Source organism: Alligator sinensis, unplaced genomic scaffold (assembly GCF_000455745.1).
Source record: "Alligator sinensis unplaced genomic scaffold, ASM45574v1 scaffold442_1, whole genome shotgun sequence".
Classification (NCBI taxonomy): domain Eukaryota; kingdom Metazoa; phylum Chordata; order Crocodylia; family Alligatoridae; genus Alligator; species Alligator sinensis.
Genome location: NW_005841829.1, coordinates 5,024,748 through 5,041,875, shown reverse-complemented (window position 1 = coordinate 5,041,875; position 17,128 = coordinate 5,024,748). Strand labels below are relative to the sequence as shown.

The 17,128-nt window shown below is 37.1% G+C and overlaps 1 protein-coding gene across 10 annotated transcripts in view; it reads right to left on the bottom strand.

Annotated features, from left to right (window-relative positions):
• Positions 1 to 2,170: 2,170 nt before the first annotated feature.
• The window catches only part of SHANK2 (SH3 and multiple ankyrin repeat domains 2), an 810,144-nt gene continuing 795,186 nt past the window's right edge, over positions 2,171 to 17,128 (bottom strand). For 9 of the 10 annotated variants that reach the window (XM_014517615.2, XM_014517581.2, XM_014517726.2 and 6 more), the window contains one exon: positions 2,171 to 6,177. In XM_014517615.2, the coding sequence (XP_014373101.1) occupies positions 5,604 to 6,177 (574 nt within the window). In that variant the 3' untranslated portion in view covers positions 2,171 to 5,603. Of the gene's footprint in view, positions 6,178 to 13,747; positions 13,774 to 17,128 lie in introns of all 10 variants that reach the window. The other variant, XM_025197122.1, reaches the window with a different exon arrangement.

The following is a 17,128-nucleotide window of genomic DNA, read 5'->3' as shown; positions in this document are numbered from 1 at the left end:
TACATTATACCAGGGTTGAAATTGTTGTACAAATATTTTAATTATTTTACACCTGGCAGCACTGATTAGAATGCATGTACATGCAAATATGCAAACATACACAAGCCCATTTTTTGTAGAGATAGGCATGAAAAAAGCTTGAACTTTGGGTTCAAAATCCTAGCAAAATTTGGCACATGGCCTACTTTTGTTCAGTACTGAACTAAGCCCCTGTACACACTGAACTTCAGGATTTTTGCTGTCTTTATGGGAAACTTGCATTGGGCTGTTTCTAATGTGATGTTTCAAAAGTGGTCTAAGATTTGTGATGTTGGAAGCAAAATGCATTTGAACTTTTTGTCACGTAAAAAAACCTACCCATAATCTACTGAAGTTGAAGGGTCATTTAAAACACAAAATAAGTGGATCATGATCACATGAAAACAATCTGAAAAACAGTGATAGATTCATCCTTGTTTTTTGACTCACATACTTTTTCAGTTGTCAATAATTAGTTTAGATGAATGAATTTCTGTTGAGAAAATGCATATTAGTTAAGTATTGTAATCAAATCCAAAGAAATAAAAGTAAAATATGTCTGTATATAAATACTGTTCTGAGATTATGTCCAACAAATGCCACTAGATGTCAGCACAAGGGAATGTGTTAATATGTGGTAGTTTTATACTTCACAGCAGAAGTCCACTATGTATTCTATTTTTGTTTAGCTTGTTATTGAAATACAGTACACATCAACTAAGTAACTTGGGTATAGAAATAGATTTAATGGAAATTAACTGAAACTCAACTTATTTCTCTTTTCTTTATATTGTACTTTGTTTGAATTAAATGATGTTTAAATCAGTTCCATGATTGAGAAAGGGTTCATGAATAGTACCTAATAGCAGTTTGATTTTTCTAACTCTTTCTCAGCTACAATAATACATTATTGACAATATGTTTCTTTCATTTGAGTACAACATGATTTTAGAAAGATCAGGTTCAAAACATGCAAGGCGCACTTTCCCCATTTTTTTTGTGTTTAAAAGTATCATTTAGCAATATAATTTACTAAAACCTCATTGTTCCGGATTGTACAGTGCTACTAATGTCTCCTCCTGGTTTTGGACATAAGAGTAACAACTGTGTAATGCAGAAACATATTTCAGGAACAATAGGAAAAAACAAAAAACATCAATACAATGTGGATAACAGTAGCAATGATCAAATCTTCTGATTAATTACTTTACCCATGTGGCATTAGGCGTTCCACAGCATGCTGTAGTTGCACAGTGCACAATTACTTCTAATGTGAAAACCCATGAATACTTAGATACAGAAATAATTTTTTCATTGAATCAGTAAAATACATTAAATTAAATTAAAACAAGTTTCTCAATAGTTTTCTTAATAAAACAAAGTCATTAAATAATTCATTTTGATATTAGAAAAAAGTAGGAGAAACAAAGAAATAAAATGAGAAACGAGGGAACAGAATAATATCCAAGGGAGGAAAGGTAACAGTAGTTATGAATCTCATATAAATGAGCGCAGTTGAAGTATTACTGGTACTTCCAGTATCTTAAAAAAAATAAAAACAAAAATCTTCAATGCATCAAAATTTAAAGATAGAAAAAATTCACAGATAAAGAAAAAGACTTAAAATGTTAAAATTTCCCCACTTTTAAGTCCAATTCATCCATAGTGCTATTAGACTCTAGTGATATCATAGAGTCTTTATCATAGGTTTTATGAACTTTGATAAGCACTGCTATTTTCTTCCCCTTTTAATGCTGGTCTTGTCTACAGAAACCCTTTCAGGATTTTACTAAGTTTCAGAACAGACAAACGACTCCTTGCTTGGTTATTGGGACTCATTTGAGAAAACCAAAATAAAGGCAGAACTCAATTCCAGAAAAGTGATCAATGGTTATTTGAAATCCACCTCAAGGCAAAAAATAATTTTTTTCCTTTTCAAAACTTCTGTATGAATCAACGTTTAACAGGGAAAGGCAAGCTAGAGCAAACAATTTTTCTAACAATCAACTAAATATTAACACGTTAGGTATATAAACTTAAAGCATTTTAAGCTTTTTTCAAAAACATTAGATTTCAAGTTTGGCAACTTTTCTTTTTAATGAAAATTCAGACAGTTTTCACTGTTGGCAATCAGAACCACAACCTTAGTGCAATATTATATTTATTTCTTACAGTAATTTTGGTTGCCATACAAGAGTATTAAGGACTGGGGAAAGTGCAAGTTACAGGAGCTTGATTTTTAATCAATTCGAAATAAGAGGAATTAAAGCACAAAAATTACAGCAACATAGATAACGTGAACACAAGTTGTTACACAAACTATAGCGAGAAACATATTAATATCTAAAAAAGAAAAGAAAAAAATGTAATGGGAAAATTATCAATATTTGTGGCTCATACACAATCATTGCCAGATCAACTGGGTAATGCTGTTTAAGAACTCAGAAAAATCACTATTTTTATTAACTTAAGTACCACAAATAATTAACGTTTGTGATATGTAAATTCTGTAAATCAACAGTCACATCTAGTCATTTTATAATATATGAATTAAACTTAAAACGTTTCCAGACACCCAGGGAAAGGAGTCTGTGCAGTTATACACAATTTACATCTTGTGAGCTTTTGGTATTGTATACACAAATATTACAGAAACTAGGCATGTAAATGCAATTTATTTAAATTACAGTATATAAACAAAAGTTGATCCTAAAACCTGGAATTATCGTAACATATTTCATAGAGCTCTAACACCTTGTTTCCCACCATCATAGGAGCATGTAATAATAGGGTCTTCCCCCCACCTTACCCCCAACATTTCCAAAGCTGTTGAAAATATTAGGAGGCAATGTTGTGTCTGTTACTATTGCTTTCTGTAGCAAAAATCAAACAGAGCTAGAGACCAATTCATCTTGGCAGAGGTGTATTTTATTGGTAAAAGTAGGTCCTTTCAGGCCTCTACCTTTAGTTCATTAAGACACATGTAAAAATAAACTTTCATTAGCTCTTTAAATGTTTTTAATCTCTTTTCTACTAATTATACTGTACCTATTCTTTAAGTGCCTGAAAAGATACATAAGCAAGAAACACACCTGTTTAAGAAAGGGATTACCATCTGCTGTAATTTACTGTGTATGTCAGCACTCATTAAACCTAAATTCAACAATAAAGTTGTGATGAAAAAGCAGCTTAAAAGTATCCTCTACATTTTTTTTACTACCATATTATCTAATGTGTTTTCTGGCACATATTATAGAGGTAATACCAACTGTATTCAGGGAAACAAAAAAGGAGCATGGCATTAGTGGTTTACTTACTGAATTCTGTATCATCACCAAATGGAAGACAATGATGGCTGAATTACCATTTTTACACTTTTAAAAGTATTCTATGGCCTTGAGGTGCCATTACTGAATATCTGAATGAAACCGTTGTTCTCTACAACAATATCCATTTAACTATGGAAAAATTCAGTACTCTTGAAGGTAAAATGCCTTAATACTTCAATTTTATTACAAGGTTACTTGGAACGTTCAAATACAAATATATTATAGCAACAGATGTTAAGTCAAAAGACTTGTTCCAGAAAGGGGGAAGGAGGTTGAATAGTAGCTTTTTGTGAGTATCCAATGCATTGTTTACTGTAACCACTTTTGAAGAAATACTCATCCTCCTTTGAAGAAGTTCTAGCAAAGATAGAAAATATAACACAGCTCTGCTGGTTCAGATGCATCCAAATGAGGTTGATTTTAAAAAGGTTGAGACTTTTATAATTATTCCACAGAAATAGTATTAAACCACAAAAGTTTTTTTGTTTTTGTTTTTAACTTTCTAGCACTGAAGTGGCACAAAGGCTGCCCAGTAGACCAGCCACTTATTTTCTTAAAATATTGTGCTTATAAACTATCTGTACAACTATTTAAACTTGCAGTAAAGAAAGATATTTAAATTGCTAAACTGTATGTACTCATTCTAGGGCTGCTGCAGGCCTAATTAGACACTTGGTTGTCAGGAAAAAAGAAAGAAAGGAAGAAAGATAGAAAGAAAAAAAAAAAAACAAAGGGAAAAAAATTAGAGATAGGCTGGACCATATTAAGGGAAGAGAATTCAGGTACTTTTCAAAGTGTGGGAAAACCTGTCATGGTAGGCAAAAATCTGGCTACCCACACACGATTTACCTACCATGCATACACTGAATATTATTATTTAGAAAGTAAAATTTACAAAATTTGCTAAATTCACGATGTGTTAATTTCAAGAGAAGATCAGAAACAGAGAGAAACTTGTTAACTTTTTCTGTTTAAAAAAGTTAAACAGGCCAAATTTTTGCATCGTTGACATGGATGCTCTCTCCTGGAAAAAACAAAACAAAACTGAGCCCTGCTATAGAAGCAGCCAGTCAATATTCAACCCCTTTCCTTTCAAACCTTAAGCCTTCAAAAACCAAAACAAAACTATGGTCAGTAGAATGGTCACCTACTGAAATATTTATATTCCTATTAAAAGGCCCAAATCCTGCTCCTATACAAGTCAGAGGCAAAATTTCTATTAACATCAGTGGGAACATTAGTCTTTCTTTTCAATCACCACTTGAGATATCCATTTAAAATAGTCCCATTTTCTAGCCAGCTACTAAGACCCACCATACATTTAATGGAATCATAGTGTCAGTCAGTGACATGAAGTGCATCCTTTAGATTTTTTTAAGACAGATTTCAGACATGATGAGTCCCTTAAGATCCTGCCTAGCATGTCTGAAAATCAGATTAAAAACATCTAAAGGATGCACTTCATGTCATCAACTAACACACTATGATTCCATTAAAATGTATGTTGTGCCTTAGTAGCCATTACCTGGTTGAAAAATGGGTATCTTGAGTTTAAACTAGCTTAACTGTGTTTCACCTTTGACTGAGAATTCCCTTCCACCTACTACTGATCAAGTCCATAGAGCATATGTAGAATGCTGTTCTGCCACCTTGGAAGTGTACTAAGTGTAAATGCAGAAATAAAGAAATACCAAAGTAAAGCAGAACAAAGTTGCCTTTGAACCAGAATCCCCAATACCACAAACACCTTTACCAAGAAATCAAGCACCTATATTTGATAAAAATGGTTTAAAAGGTAATGAAGCATTGACCATGCATATATAAAAAGCAAAGCAAAACAAAACAAAGCCCAACATTTTTAGAAGAGCATATGACAAGAGTATCAAGAACTGAAAACCAGTATAGTGCTTTCTGTGAATAAGTGAAATGTTTATGGTTGTAAATGAAAAAGAAACATGTATGTTCTGATCCCAGCAGAAAGGCATTATTAATGGATAGATAACATTTTTAAAGTTAACAGTTATCTCTCTTCCTCATCTCTCCCCACACCTTCAAAATAAAATGGTCCTATTAATTTCATTTATGTAGGTTCGTGTTTGGGCATTAAACATGCAGTCTGCATGACCCGAGTACCAGGAGCTAAATTAAACCAATTTCTTTTGCTGGCACTCGCAGGTGGCCAAGGCATTTTAGGTATTTCAGTACCAGCCCATCTCTACTTATGAAGAGAAGTTTGTGAGGCAAAAGGAGCCATTCTTATCTGTCCAGTAGTTGTTTCAAAGCTCTTTCTATGTTCATTCTGTGCCCAACTCTAGTCACTCCAAGGTCTATCAAGTCTTCCTTCTGAAGGTTTGGTAAATGGGTGCCATCTATTTCATTGTCCATAAAGGTTTCTTTATGTTCACCTAAGTTTAGACTTTCCAACCAATCTGCCACATCTGGTTTAGTCCACAGGTGGACAGGCTTAGTTGTAAAAGGCTTATTTGAGATTGGCTGTTGTAATATTGAGGGAGAAGGAGACCTGCTGCGGCCTGTGTTCAAGCCAAATAAGTCCCCAGAAGGAGGCTGGCTGGGTAGGCTAAATACATCAGACAGAGTTGGAGAAGGAGATGTAGCTGAAGCAGAAGCAGTCAGAGGAGCAGGCATGATGTCTTTATTAATTTCTGTTGGTGAAACCACAGGGCTTGGAGCATGTCTTGCTCCCGATGTCCTACTGTCATAGTCTGGGGACCTGCTCTGCAGTGTGATCGGCTGGTTGGTTCCAGGCCGGACAGTGAAAGTGATGGTTGTACTTCGGGTACCTGAGACAGTACTCATGACTTCTGTGCTCCTAAAATGATAAACAGGAAACATTCAGACACACTGAAAATTGAATAAAGCAAAAAAAGCCCAAACCCCCCAAAACCTTTCTTTATCAACAGAGGTACAATGGCTTTGGAATAATAAAGGAAGTTCTGTTTGTAAGAGATCTGTTACAAATGAATATAATTTTTGTTACAAGGTCAGGTTACAAGCACTAGCACCCAAAAGGTACCACAGAAATCTTTCCCACGAAACACACACAATGGTAAGCCATTATTTCATTAGCATGAACACTCATGCTTAAAAGTAGCAAAAAAAATTCCAGAAAACCCAACAAATTTACGTTTTCTTCCCTTTACATGGGCACCATAAGTTAACTCAACATTAAGTGAAAAACTGTGTTATACATGGCATCTTTGTGTATTAGCTCTAGATAGGACTGGTTGAAGCATAGATGAGAAACTGCATTTGCTCACAGAGCAGACAGGGAGTGATTAGATCTTTTATGCTTAATTGTTTCCACGTAGGATTAAATCAAGATCTCAATTTTGTACATAGTGTAATAAGGCAGGTAAAATATAGTATGTCATCTGAAACTGTTTCTTTCAAGCATGCTATTTATTTAGACTTCTTTATAGAAATCTAATGCTCAATGAATTTTAATATATTTTTTGATTTTGTTCATACATGGAACAGGTTTCTGAAACTCCCCGTCTATACCCTTGTACCCTGTTGGCTCTTAAGAGCAAAAGGCCAACTTAAGACAGTACTCATTAAAAAGTCTTTGCTTTTTTAATAACAATAATGAACAAAAGACTGCCTAATAAAAGTGCCAGTATGACTACACATATACCAGACCATGGCAAAACAGCCACTAAACTCCATTTTGGACAAGTGACAATATTATTATGATAACTGCTAACCTGGTTTGGGTTTGATCAGCTACTTTTTTGGTGAAAAGCCTGTACCTCTACAAAGGTGTAACAAGCTCCTTCAGCACTGGGTGTGGGGCAGGGTGGGGGGTGGGAGAAGACATGCTGAGCATTGCAAAGAAGGGGGAGCAGGGGTGAGGTGCAAGGGGAAAGGAAGGGGGAAGTCTTACCTGCCACTGCACTGTGATGGCAGCCGCTACCGCTACCATGTGTGCTGTATCAGTGTTGATGCTCGAAACAGCAGCCCAATAATGCCCTAGGAGCAACCCCTGACGCCCCGTTAGTTCCTACCCTCCCTGCCCCAATATGTCATTGGGTGCAGAGCTGTGCCTGCTGTGGCAGAGACTCCCTGTGTGGGGGTGTGTAGGGGAAGGCAAAGCACTATTCTGGTCACCCAACTGGCTCCCTATAGCCCAGATACACTGGGTGCAGGACAGTGCTGGCACAGCTCTTGTGGCTCGGCAGTGCTATGCAAGGCTGCCCCTGCTGTGGCAATGAGGGGAACATCTGTTTTGTTTAGGTTTAGATGATCAAAATGCATTCTTCCACTTAAACACTATGTGGTGATAAGTTATATTTCGTCTTTGGTTAAAAGTGAAATCAAAATTTAGTATTGGTTTATTAGGCACAGCACTAGTGATTACCTGCCTAATCTTGTAAACTTCCTGAGCATCTTCAATGTGAATTCTCTTCCCTTGATATAGACTGGTTGTCCAAAGAACAAGCATCTGAAATGCCTGTACACAAGCTAGGAGGCTGCTCCGAAACACTGTAATTACAGCGCATAGGAGCAAACTGAATGAAATCAAGTCTGCTGGAGTGTGGTAATTACTGTACTCCAGGCAGCCCCCGCATCTCATGCATCAGCATCCCTGTGGTTCAAAATGGCAGTAGGGGCGCTTAATCTAAAGCTCATTCAATGAGGTTTAGATAAAGCACCCCCACCACCATTTTGGAGACTGGCAATACGGATACACGAGACACACTGGGCGTTTTAATTAAAGCCCCCTTCTCCCATCCCCACCTACCACCCTTGAGCATATGTAAACATGCCCAAAGATGTGCTCTGTGAATTTTCATGCACAATACTAGAATGACTATTTGTAGCTTGGAAAAACGGTTTGAATGAAACATTAAGCAACACATACCTTAACTTATAAACCTTAGCTACAATAAGAACTGTTATAGTAGATTTAAGCCAATTGTATGGGCAGTGGTCTAAACAAAAAACATCTGGATTAACAATATGCAGTGTACTAACAGCATGCATTAGATCCAGTCTCAATTATTTGACTTCTGCTGAAGCATATGAACCTCAAAACCTTCACCTAACAACTGAGGAATCTGGTTGTTCCTAGGTACCCAGGAATGAATACAGAAATAAATTACAGTGAGTTACATGAAGGCAGGAATATACTGCTCATCAGTAACTCCACATAGCTGCCTGTATGCATGCTTCTACTCTGTAGAATGAAATCTACCCTCTACTGTACTTTTTCCCCTCAGTGAAAGTTTTTTTTAAGTTTTCAGTAGCCAATTAAATTCCAAATCCAACTGAGCCAAGCTCAATAACTTGCCTATTAGTAACCCTAGAGCATATATTTTCAACTTGGCCAGCATCCTATGTGCAAGTCCCAAGCCCCCAGGCCTGGGGGGTTCAGATGCTCCCCATATCCAGACTGGCATCCTACATGCAAGTCCTAGCCCTGGAGGCCTGAGGTTTAGATGCCCCCATTCAGCCTCATCTTAGCCAAAAGGCCAGGAGTTTTCAGCTATGACAAGGTACCAGTCTGCATAGAGGCACATGCTACATAGCATCTGGCACACTGTAAATTTCAGCTTTCGTTTACAATAACTTGTTTGTGTGTCCATGCCCTAAGTGGTTTTCCAGGAAGGTATCTTAGGCATGCAGAGTTCTACTTCTGTGCATCCCTAAGAGTGCCTCTGTCTTGGCAGGGGTGGGTGATCTGGTGCACATCTCCTGTCTAACCTCATTAGGGAGTCTCAAGTTAAGTTTGAGCCTAAAGCACACAGACAGCATTGAGTTCAATACAGAACAGAGCAAGCACAACCCATTTCCATTCAAATCAACCATGCCAGAATCACTGGGCCAGTGCATGAATCGGTACACTAGTAGTCAGGTCATTCACTTGGATATGGGAATCCTGGATTCAGATGTTTAATGTAAATATTTAAACTTTCCTTCAGTCAATAGACAAAATACAAACAGTCCTCAGAGCAAGAACCAGCGCCCATGAATCATCTTTCTCAGGTGAGGTTTCCAAGCCATTATATATATAAAAAAAGTGCCATTGTCGTCTCCTACTCCTGTCTTAAATGAAAAGATTGAAAGCAGAAAGGTAAATTTGCACTTTATAGACTAACTAAAGTAGACAGGATCTGATGAAGTGAGCTTCAGCCCATGAAAGCTTGTGATATATTTATCTATTTTGGTTAGTTTATAAGATGCAAATCAACCCTGCCTTTTACTTGATATCAGACTAACATGGCTAACTATGTCTCTGTTCAAGTAAAGACTGAGCCTGTCATTCCTTTCTAAAAGAGATGGACATAGGCACCTAACTCCAGGGAAGGGCTCTGGGCTGAATCCCAGTTTCACATTGGCATCTTCTAGCAGCTCAGAGCTAGAAACCTGCAACTTGGGACTGTTGAATTTAACACACATCCTTCTCTTTGACAATTTATTTTGGCTGGCTTAGGCCTCTTCCATGTTCTGTGGATGGGCTATGGCAAACAGTCCTGGGCACACAGCATAACCAGCACAGATCCATTTTTAGTAGAACGTACGTTATTATTCAGGACCTGCTTTTGCAGATCCTTACTTATTTGTGTAGTTGGTATTCACACAAATAGACCTACTTATTTCTATCTTAATGTCTTTACCAGGAACAGGCAATTTATTTCAACAATTATGGGATCAGTCCCTTATCTAAAGTGTAGCAGGGGCAACAGTTTAGACGTTATACATTACTTCATACTACTGTAATCTGACCAAGATAAAACCTTGCAATTTTTTTTGCAGCCTAATTTTTCCATGCCATTCAGGATTTGGTCCAAACAATGATAGGAAATTATAAGAATGGGGGAAGAAACTATTAGCAATACACAATCCAAGAAAAGCAAGTTACTTTTATTCATTTTTACTTACTGTTATGAGATGAAATTCTTATTCCTTAATAAGGTATGACAGGATACCTCTTTGAAAAATGTTAGGATGATGTTCTATGGCAATGACTATATAAAAAAGGTCTACTAACCTACTAGGCTAGGGACAGACGTTATACATAAAGCAGTTTATGTGATCAGAAACTGGTTTAAAAACTTGTAACAGAACAGATATTCAGTGCATATAAACCAGTTTGAAAATAACTGAAACTGGTTTGAGATGAACCTGGTTGAATATAGTATCAGATTTAACTGATTTGGGTCAAACCAGTTTATACAATGTCTGTCCCAGACCCCTTGCTGGTTTAAGATAAACCAGACTCCCCCATCATCCCAGCATGCTCTCTGGGCTGGGCTGGGCAGGGCTCTCTGCTCCACAGCAGGGTTGGCCCCTCCCCTCTGCTCCCTGACTGCAGCTTTGGCGTAGACTGTGGGCTGCTTCCCCACTCTCCCTCATCACTCCCTGCTAAGCAGGAATTCCCCCCTCCCTGCTCTTTCTTGATGAGAGGTATCTGTGTATTAGCTAGCAGACCACATGCTGGCTATGGTCCGTGCCGAGTCAATAGGCAGAATCAACAAGTAGCTGGTAATGTCCCTCTGTTGTTTTCTTAATGGGGTGATAAACACTGTTACCAATTTCCTGCTGGGCATCCTGGCAGGGCCTGACCATGTTTCCACTTAGTTCAGTTCTGTGGAAGGGAAGGGAGGGCTGCTCTAGCTCCCCCCAGCTTCTAGTCTGAGCCACTGCAGGCATGTGCCTGCATTTCTGGGATGTCTGTGCAGTTAAAAAGTGATTTAGCCTAGTCAGGTTAGACTAACCTGCAAAGACTTAATCAATTCCGGCTCAGGCTTTTTGAATATCTGTCCCTGGCCCTAGAGTATGAAAAATTTTCCCTACTCCTCCCTCTACTCTGTCTCTTTGATTCTCCTGTCCTCATACCTTAAAATAACAAGCCACACTTCCCCTTTTGTTTCAGCTGTTACATCTTGGAGACTGCTGCTGTATAGGACATGTGATCATTGTACACCCCCCAATAAAGTACACCCAAAAATGACTAACTACCAATATTTTTTTCTTTTAAGAAAAAAATAATGTAAACTGTTATCCTTCCAATATTAACATTCTTTTATACAACAGTTTACACTGTAGCCATACCTTCAATGTAAGAGATTACATACCACTTCCCTACTGTTCTGTGGTACATTGCTGCAATGGGAAAAATCAAGAACAGTTCAATAAGGAAGTTATGGAAATTCCAACTGGTAAATATGTTACTGTGTGAATTATTATAGAAAGGGTGATTTCTTATGCCTCATTCAGTCACCTTTTACAGTAGAAATGTTGGTATTTTCCTGCCTAAAACCAAATTTCATTAGAAATTATAGGCTGAATTCTCCCCTTTATTTGCATAGTTAAAAAGGTGAAGACCATGATAATTATTTTAAATAAATCTTACCCTATTAGGAATCAGCATTTGGTAGTATTTTGTTGTAAACATTCACTTCTGTGTGACTGCAATGATTGCAATGCACATTATGTTGTCTCATATTATAATCACAATATATAATTACTATGTCACAATGGTGCATTTTCCATGTGTAAAAGCAGAAAATATGGCTTGCAAAAAATAGTTCTTATTAGCTTATTTTGAATCATACTTTCAGGATTTAAATATACTGTTATCTTTAATTTTAAAAGAGATTCAGTGGCAGACAGCATTTTTCTGTTAAAAAAGTCTGTTATGCTGTCATCAGAGCTATTTTTATACTCTGTCTTGCCTAAAGAACTGCAATCTGTGACAAAGCTCTTCCAATAATAATAATAATAATAATAAACTTAGCAAAAGACAGAGCCAATACAATATAAGAACAGAACAGTATGAAAGGGTTTTCTAACCCTGATTTTCAAAACAAAATTGTTTTGTTTTTGCTACATATAACATTGAGATTTGACTCAGGTCCTGTATAAAATGAGAATGTGTGAAGCAAGGTTGTACAACAAATAGAGAGATTCAAAAGCTAATACAATATTGTGTTAGCCACTCAGATCAGGTCAAATCTCAATGTGAAAGTGCATAGGTTAGGGGGAGGGGAAGAAAATGAAGCAGAGTCCACAATCTATGTGAGGGACAGTGGATAAGTCCACACTTGTGGTAGCTGGTAGAATACAGTGATTTTTCTACAGGGTACGTACAAATGTCAGCTGCCTAAACATAGCCCAGAAGCCATGCAGCTGTTCACTACTGCTAGGAGCTATGTAGGGAGCCCAATGTAAGTAATTGGGAGGGCGGGGGAAGTGCTGGTGGGATCAAGGTGCACCAACTTAGATGTGCATGCCATTTTTTTGGCTGAATTAAGGCCTCTGAACGCCTGTACGTACCCAGTGTACTTATGTCAGGAACAGCCAGAGATGCTGTTTGAAAGGAGATCTCTGTTCAGATGACACTTTTTCAGTGAGAACATGGAATACTCATAACAGATTTGTGGGTTTCTGGGAAAATGGACCAAAAAAGCAGGCAGTTAGTAGCAGATGAATGGTTTTTGACTAGGAAAATGCACTGGGATAAGGGGAAGGTAGATGGTTTCAGCAAGTGTGGGTAGTTTGTTCTTGAGTTGTACGTGGAAAGATCAGAGTAGGATAGAACTAAAAGACAAAGAATCAAAGCTACAAGCATGCAGAATATATAGAGAGAGCCTGGCTGCACCTGATAAACAACTTGTAAAATATAAATACAATAATCTCTTATGAACTTGTGACTTGTTTTCAGAATTTAACACACAAAACTGCACTAAGCAAAATCATATGAAACTATTTTGTCAAAGTGGACAAGTATAAATTTAATGGCTCTCTCATCAAATAGCTCATATTCACTGTGTTTTATGTGGTTAATCCCATAAAAAGCAGGCAATTATGAAAATGGTGAAGTGACATGTCTGCATATGTAAAAACTTGCTGAATCACCATCTGCGATCAACCTGCTGAATTGTATTTTTCTAATTATTTGCCCAAAACTCAGAGGGATCATATTACTGAATAGCCTGTGTAAAATCTGACAGAAATGTTGTGAATAAAAATACTGCGGCAATATAGGTGTGAAGTCATTTCAAAAGTGGAAGCAAACAACTCTATCTAATAGAATAAATTATATGAAAGTAACATAAGAAACAAAAAAATCCCAACAACTACACTCTGAAATCCTAAACACTCCGAACATTTGAAAACCAGACTTCTTCAGGAGCCCAAATTTAGATTAAAGTCTTTGTTCAAATCTTTCTCCAAGTGACTTTTATTTTTAATATTAAAATCAGATCATGTTCTGTAGGTCACAGGTTCTGAAATGGCTACCATTTCTGGATTTGCTAAAACTAATCCAAATAGGCTTCAATTTCTAACAAAGATAATAAATTGTGGAAACAATGAGTGACAATTGAAAAAAACAGAAAGTACAACACAGACTATGCTTCTTGGTTGTCACTTACTTCATAGCACTTCAGCGCGACCTCTTCTGTTAGCAGTCATGAAAGCAAATAAAAATGACAAAATGGAATGACTGAAACACTGAAAAAAAAATACTTACAAAGCAACTGATCCTGTGAAACTGGCTGACAAACAATCAACAAAATTAAATTAAATTAATGGACACAATAGTAAACAAAAGTTCATACATGGACTGTAGGTTTTAAAAAATAAAACAAAACGAAGGGATTAATAACCAGTAAAAACTGTAGTTTCCACATGATTGGTCATGTGTATTTTTATTTCCTATGTAAACCTTACTATTTAGTTTAACTCTGCCTTACCCAGTTATAATAAAATCATATTATTTCTCTAGATAAATGTTATTGAGACGTGAGAAAATTTAAAATAGGAATTTCATTTGTTAAGTAAAAACATGAACATGCTATTGGTTAATTGCTCTATACAGCTCAATCATCCAAGGTGCAACAAGTATATTCAAATTTTCTTAAGTATAGTAATGGTAAAGGGTACTTGAAGAAACCCAAAGAATCAGCCCTTGGTGCCAAAAAAGAACACCAGACCTTTCTACAACGCACAGCAAGAGATGAATTATAACCTACATAATAATTTAAATTGTTTCTTCCCAAGACAAAACAATTTGGTCTTTGGGTATGGAGGCAGCAAAGTACAATGGCAGTTGCCACTAATTATTCCTTGTTAGCACATCGAAGCAGACTGGAGCAGTTAAGGAAGCTCACGGCAGAATGATGCTGTTTCCACCATGGGCTGTGCTGCTGCTTTCTTCTTCCCCTTCTTCACAGCCGCTTTAGTTTATTCTGTGTTAATCACACTGAGATCATTCACTGGATCCTTAAGGTTGTACTGATCATTATGTTGCTAAGCAACTACTTGGTTCACAGACTGAGTACACACTGCTCTGTTAACCTGGTTAAAAAAAGACCAACCCCCACCCCCCCAAAAACCAAAACCCTGAATTATTTTCCTGTTTCTTCTATCAGTTTCATGCAAATGTTTGTAGACTTTCCAATCAATTTATAGTATCGGTAACCTTGGCTCCCAATATTGGTGGGTGTATATGGTGGTAGGCAGAAAATGATAGGAGGAACAGTAACTTTCTCAGAGCTATGAAGAAGCTCCCTTTCCAAACAACTGATTAGTGCCTGAACATACAGTTTTCAGAGACAGAATTTCTGATTGGAAGTCAAAGCTGTAACTATTACTATTTCTGATATTTGGCTCATATAGAAACCCTAGAACAAAACACTTCTTTTTGAGGGGAGAGTGGGTGAAAAGGGAAGAGTCACAATTAAGGTAGAAGAGCTGTGGTATAAAAACATAATTAATGCAGGCAGAAATGTCTACTATATATTTTATCCAAATTATTTGATTTTGATGTTTTACAGATTTAAAGATGGGACTACAATACAGATTCAATTCTCCTAATTATTTACATAATTTCTTCTTTTAGCAGTATCATTTAAGCCGCTGTATCCTTCAAATTCCTCCTCTAAGTCCTTCTACCCTACGTTTCTCCTACAAAATAAGGAGACAGAGTTGAAAAGCAGGTGAACTTCCTGATCAAATGCTCTTGTGCTCCATGTGTATGTTTGTTCATTTAAACTCAGTGTCTTGAGGCGGACAGTGGGCCACCACAAATACTCAGAATAAAATTATTACTCTAACATGAAATAAGTCTAAGTTCCTTCTGCTATTCATTAACCAAGTGGGAAATTCTGCTCATTACTGCAGAATAGCCTTGTCATAGTCCTCATTTATCAGAAAACATATAGAGGTTATATATCATAATGCTCTTTGACTTACACTCCCCTAATTATCTATTATTTAATATCCCCACCATATTATCTTAACACTTCAATTGACACCATGAAATGATAAAATGACCATGGCTGAGCTACAGGTATGACAGCTACGAAGTGCATAATTAAAGTAAGCCTTATAGATAAGACATCTGTTCCTAGCTGTGCAGAGCTAATTTTAGTAATATCTAGAATCTAGGGATGCTATCTAGGCAATAACTTCTCTTTCTAACACCACATTAAAAGGGGGCATTTGGGAGGGTAGAATTTGGATTGTCTAATATTTTGCAATCCCCAACCCTCACCAAAATGAAGTTTTTGTAAAGTATTGTAGTACTTTCATAATACTTGTAATGTTCATAAGAAAATAGTCCTGGGTCAAAAGTAAATTGAAATTTAGTTAACAGTTCTGTTGGTTGTGCACAAGTGGAATACAGAAGTTCTTTTAGTCAGGATAGGAGTAACAACAGTAAAAAAAAGTACTTGTTCCCAAAGTCAACATTTGGCTTGAATGTACACAAATTGGCAGAACTTAAGGTATTGTTCTTTGTATATAGGCACTTTGCAGATTAGAAATGCAGTTTTAAATTGACATTTCTAGACAAACACGCATTATGGCTGGCAAGATGCAAGACTGCTATAAACTCTCTCTGTTCCTTTAGGGTTGCTATTAGACTTTCTCTTCTTCTTTTCTTCTTCCTCCCAATCCCTCCTAGAAATTTGTCATCATATTTAACACCAGTGGTAAAACTTCATTAGGGCTGTATCAGGCTTGAAATTCTGAATCTGTTCAGAAGCAATGGGCAAGAGGTCTACTCCCAAAGAAAGACCTCCTGATAAAGACTGCCCCCAATTTTTTTGGAGTTCTTCTAAGTATTAACACCTGCCTCCCCACTGTTGCATGCTAAAGAATTATTTTATTGACTGCTTTTTTATCATGTTACCAGTATTTGTAGACAGTTCTAACTTTAGTTTCCTCTTAATCTTTGCGTAGTCGAAATCAATGATTTAGCCCCCTTAAATCTTTCTTACAAGTAAATCCTTTTAGCACCTTAATCAAGTTTCTCTTGATCTGTTCTTTGAATACAAGTTCATCTATATTTTTTCTGCTTCCGAGATACCCAGAATTAAAGTAAATAAACCAATAAACTAATCCCCTCCTTAACATTCTAGAGACATTCTTGTTAGCTTTAAAGATTGAAATTCAAATGTACCTTTGGGAAGCCATGCATCCGAATAGGAAGGCCAGCTGCACATAGTCACCCAGGAAAAGCCACAAGTAAACAGATTTCAGGCTTTTCCTCCCAGAATAAAAATGGCTGCTTCAGGGGAAAAATAACCCAGGAACAACCACGACTAAATCACTCCCAGAAGAGTTTATCTTGGGAGACTGAATGTCTGTACGTGTTGTGGGGGCTTCTCTCAGAATAGAAAAGTCCTCCAGCATCCACCCCCTGCCACCCCTCCCACCTCCCAAGGGAGACTGTGTCACTTGGTAGACTCTACTGCTCCAGAAGACAGCAGAACACTCCCCCTTCACAATCCCTACATTGTCCTGTAGGG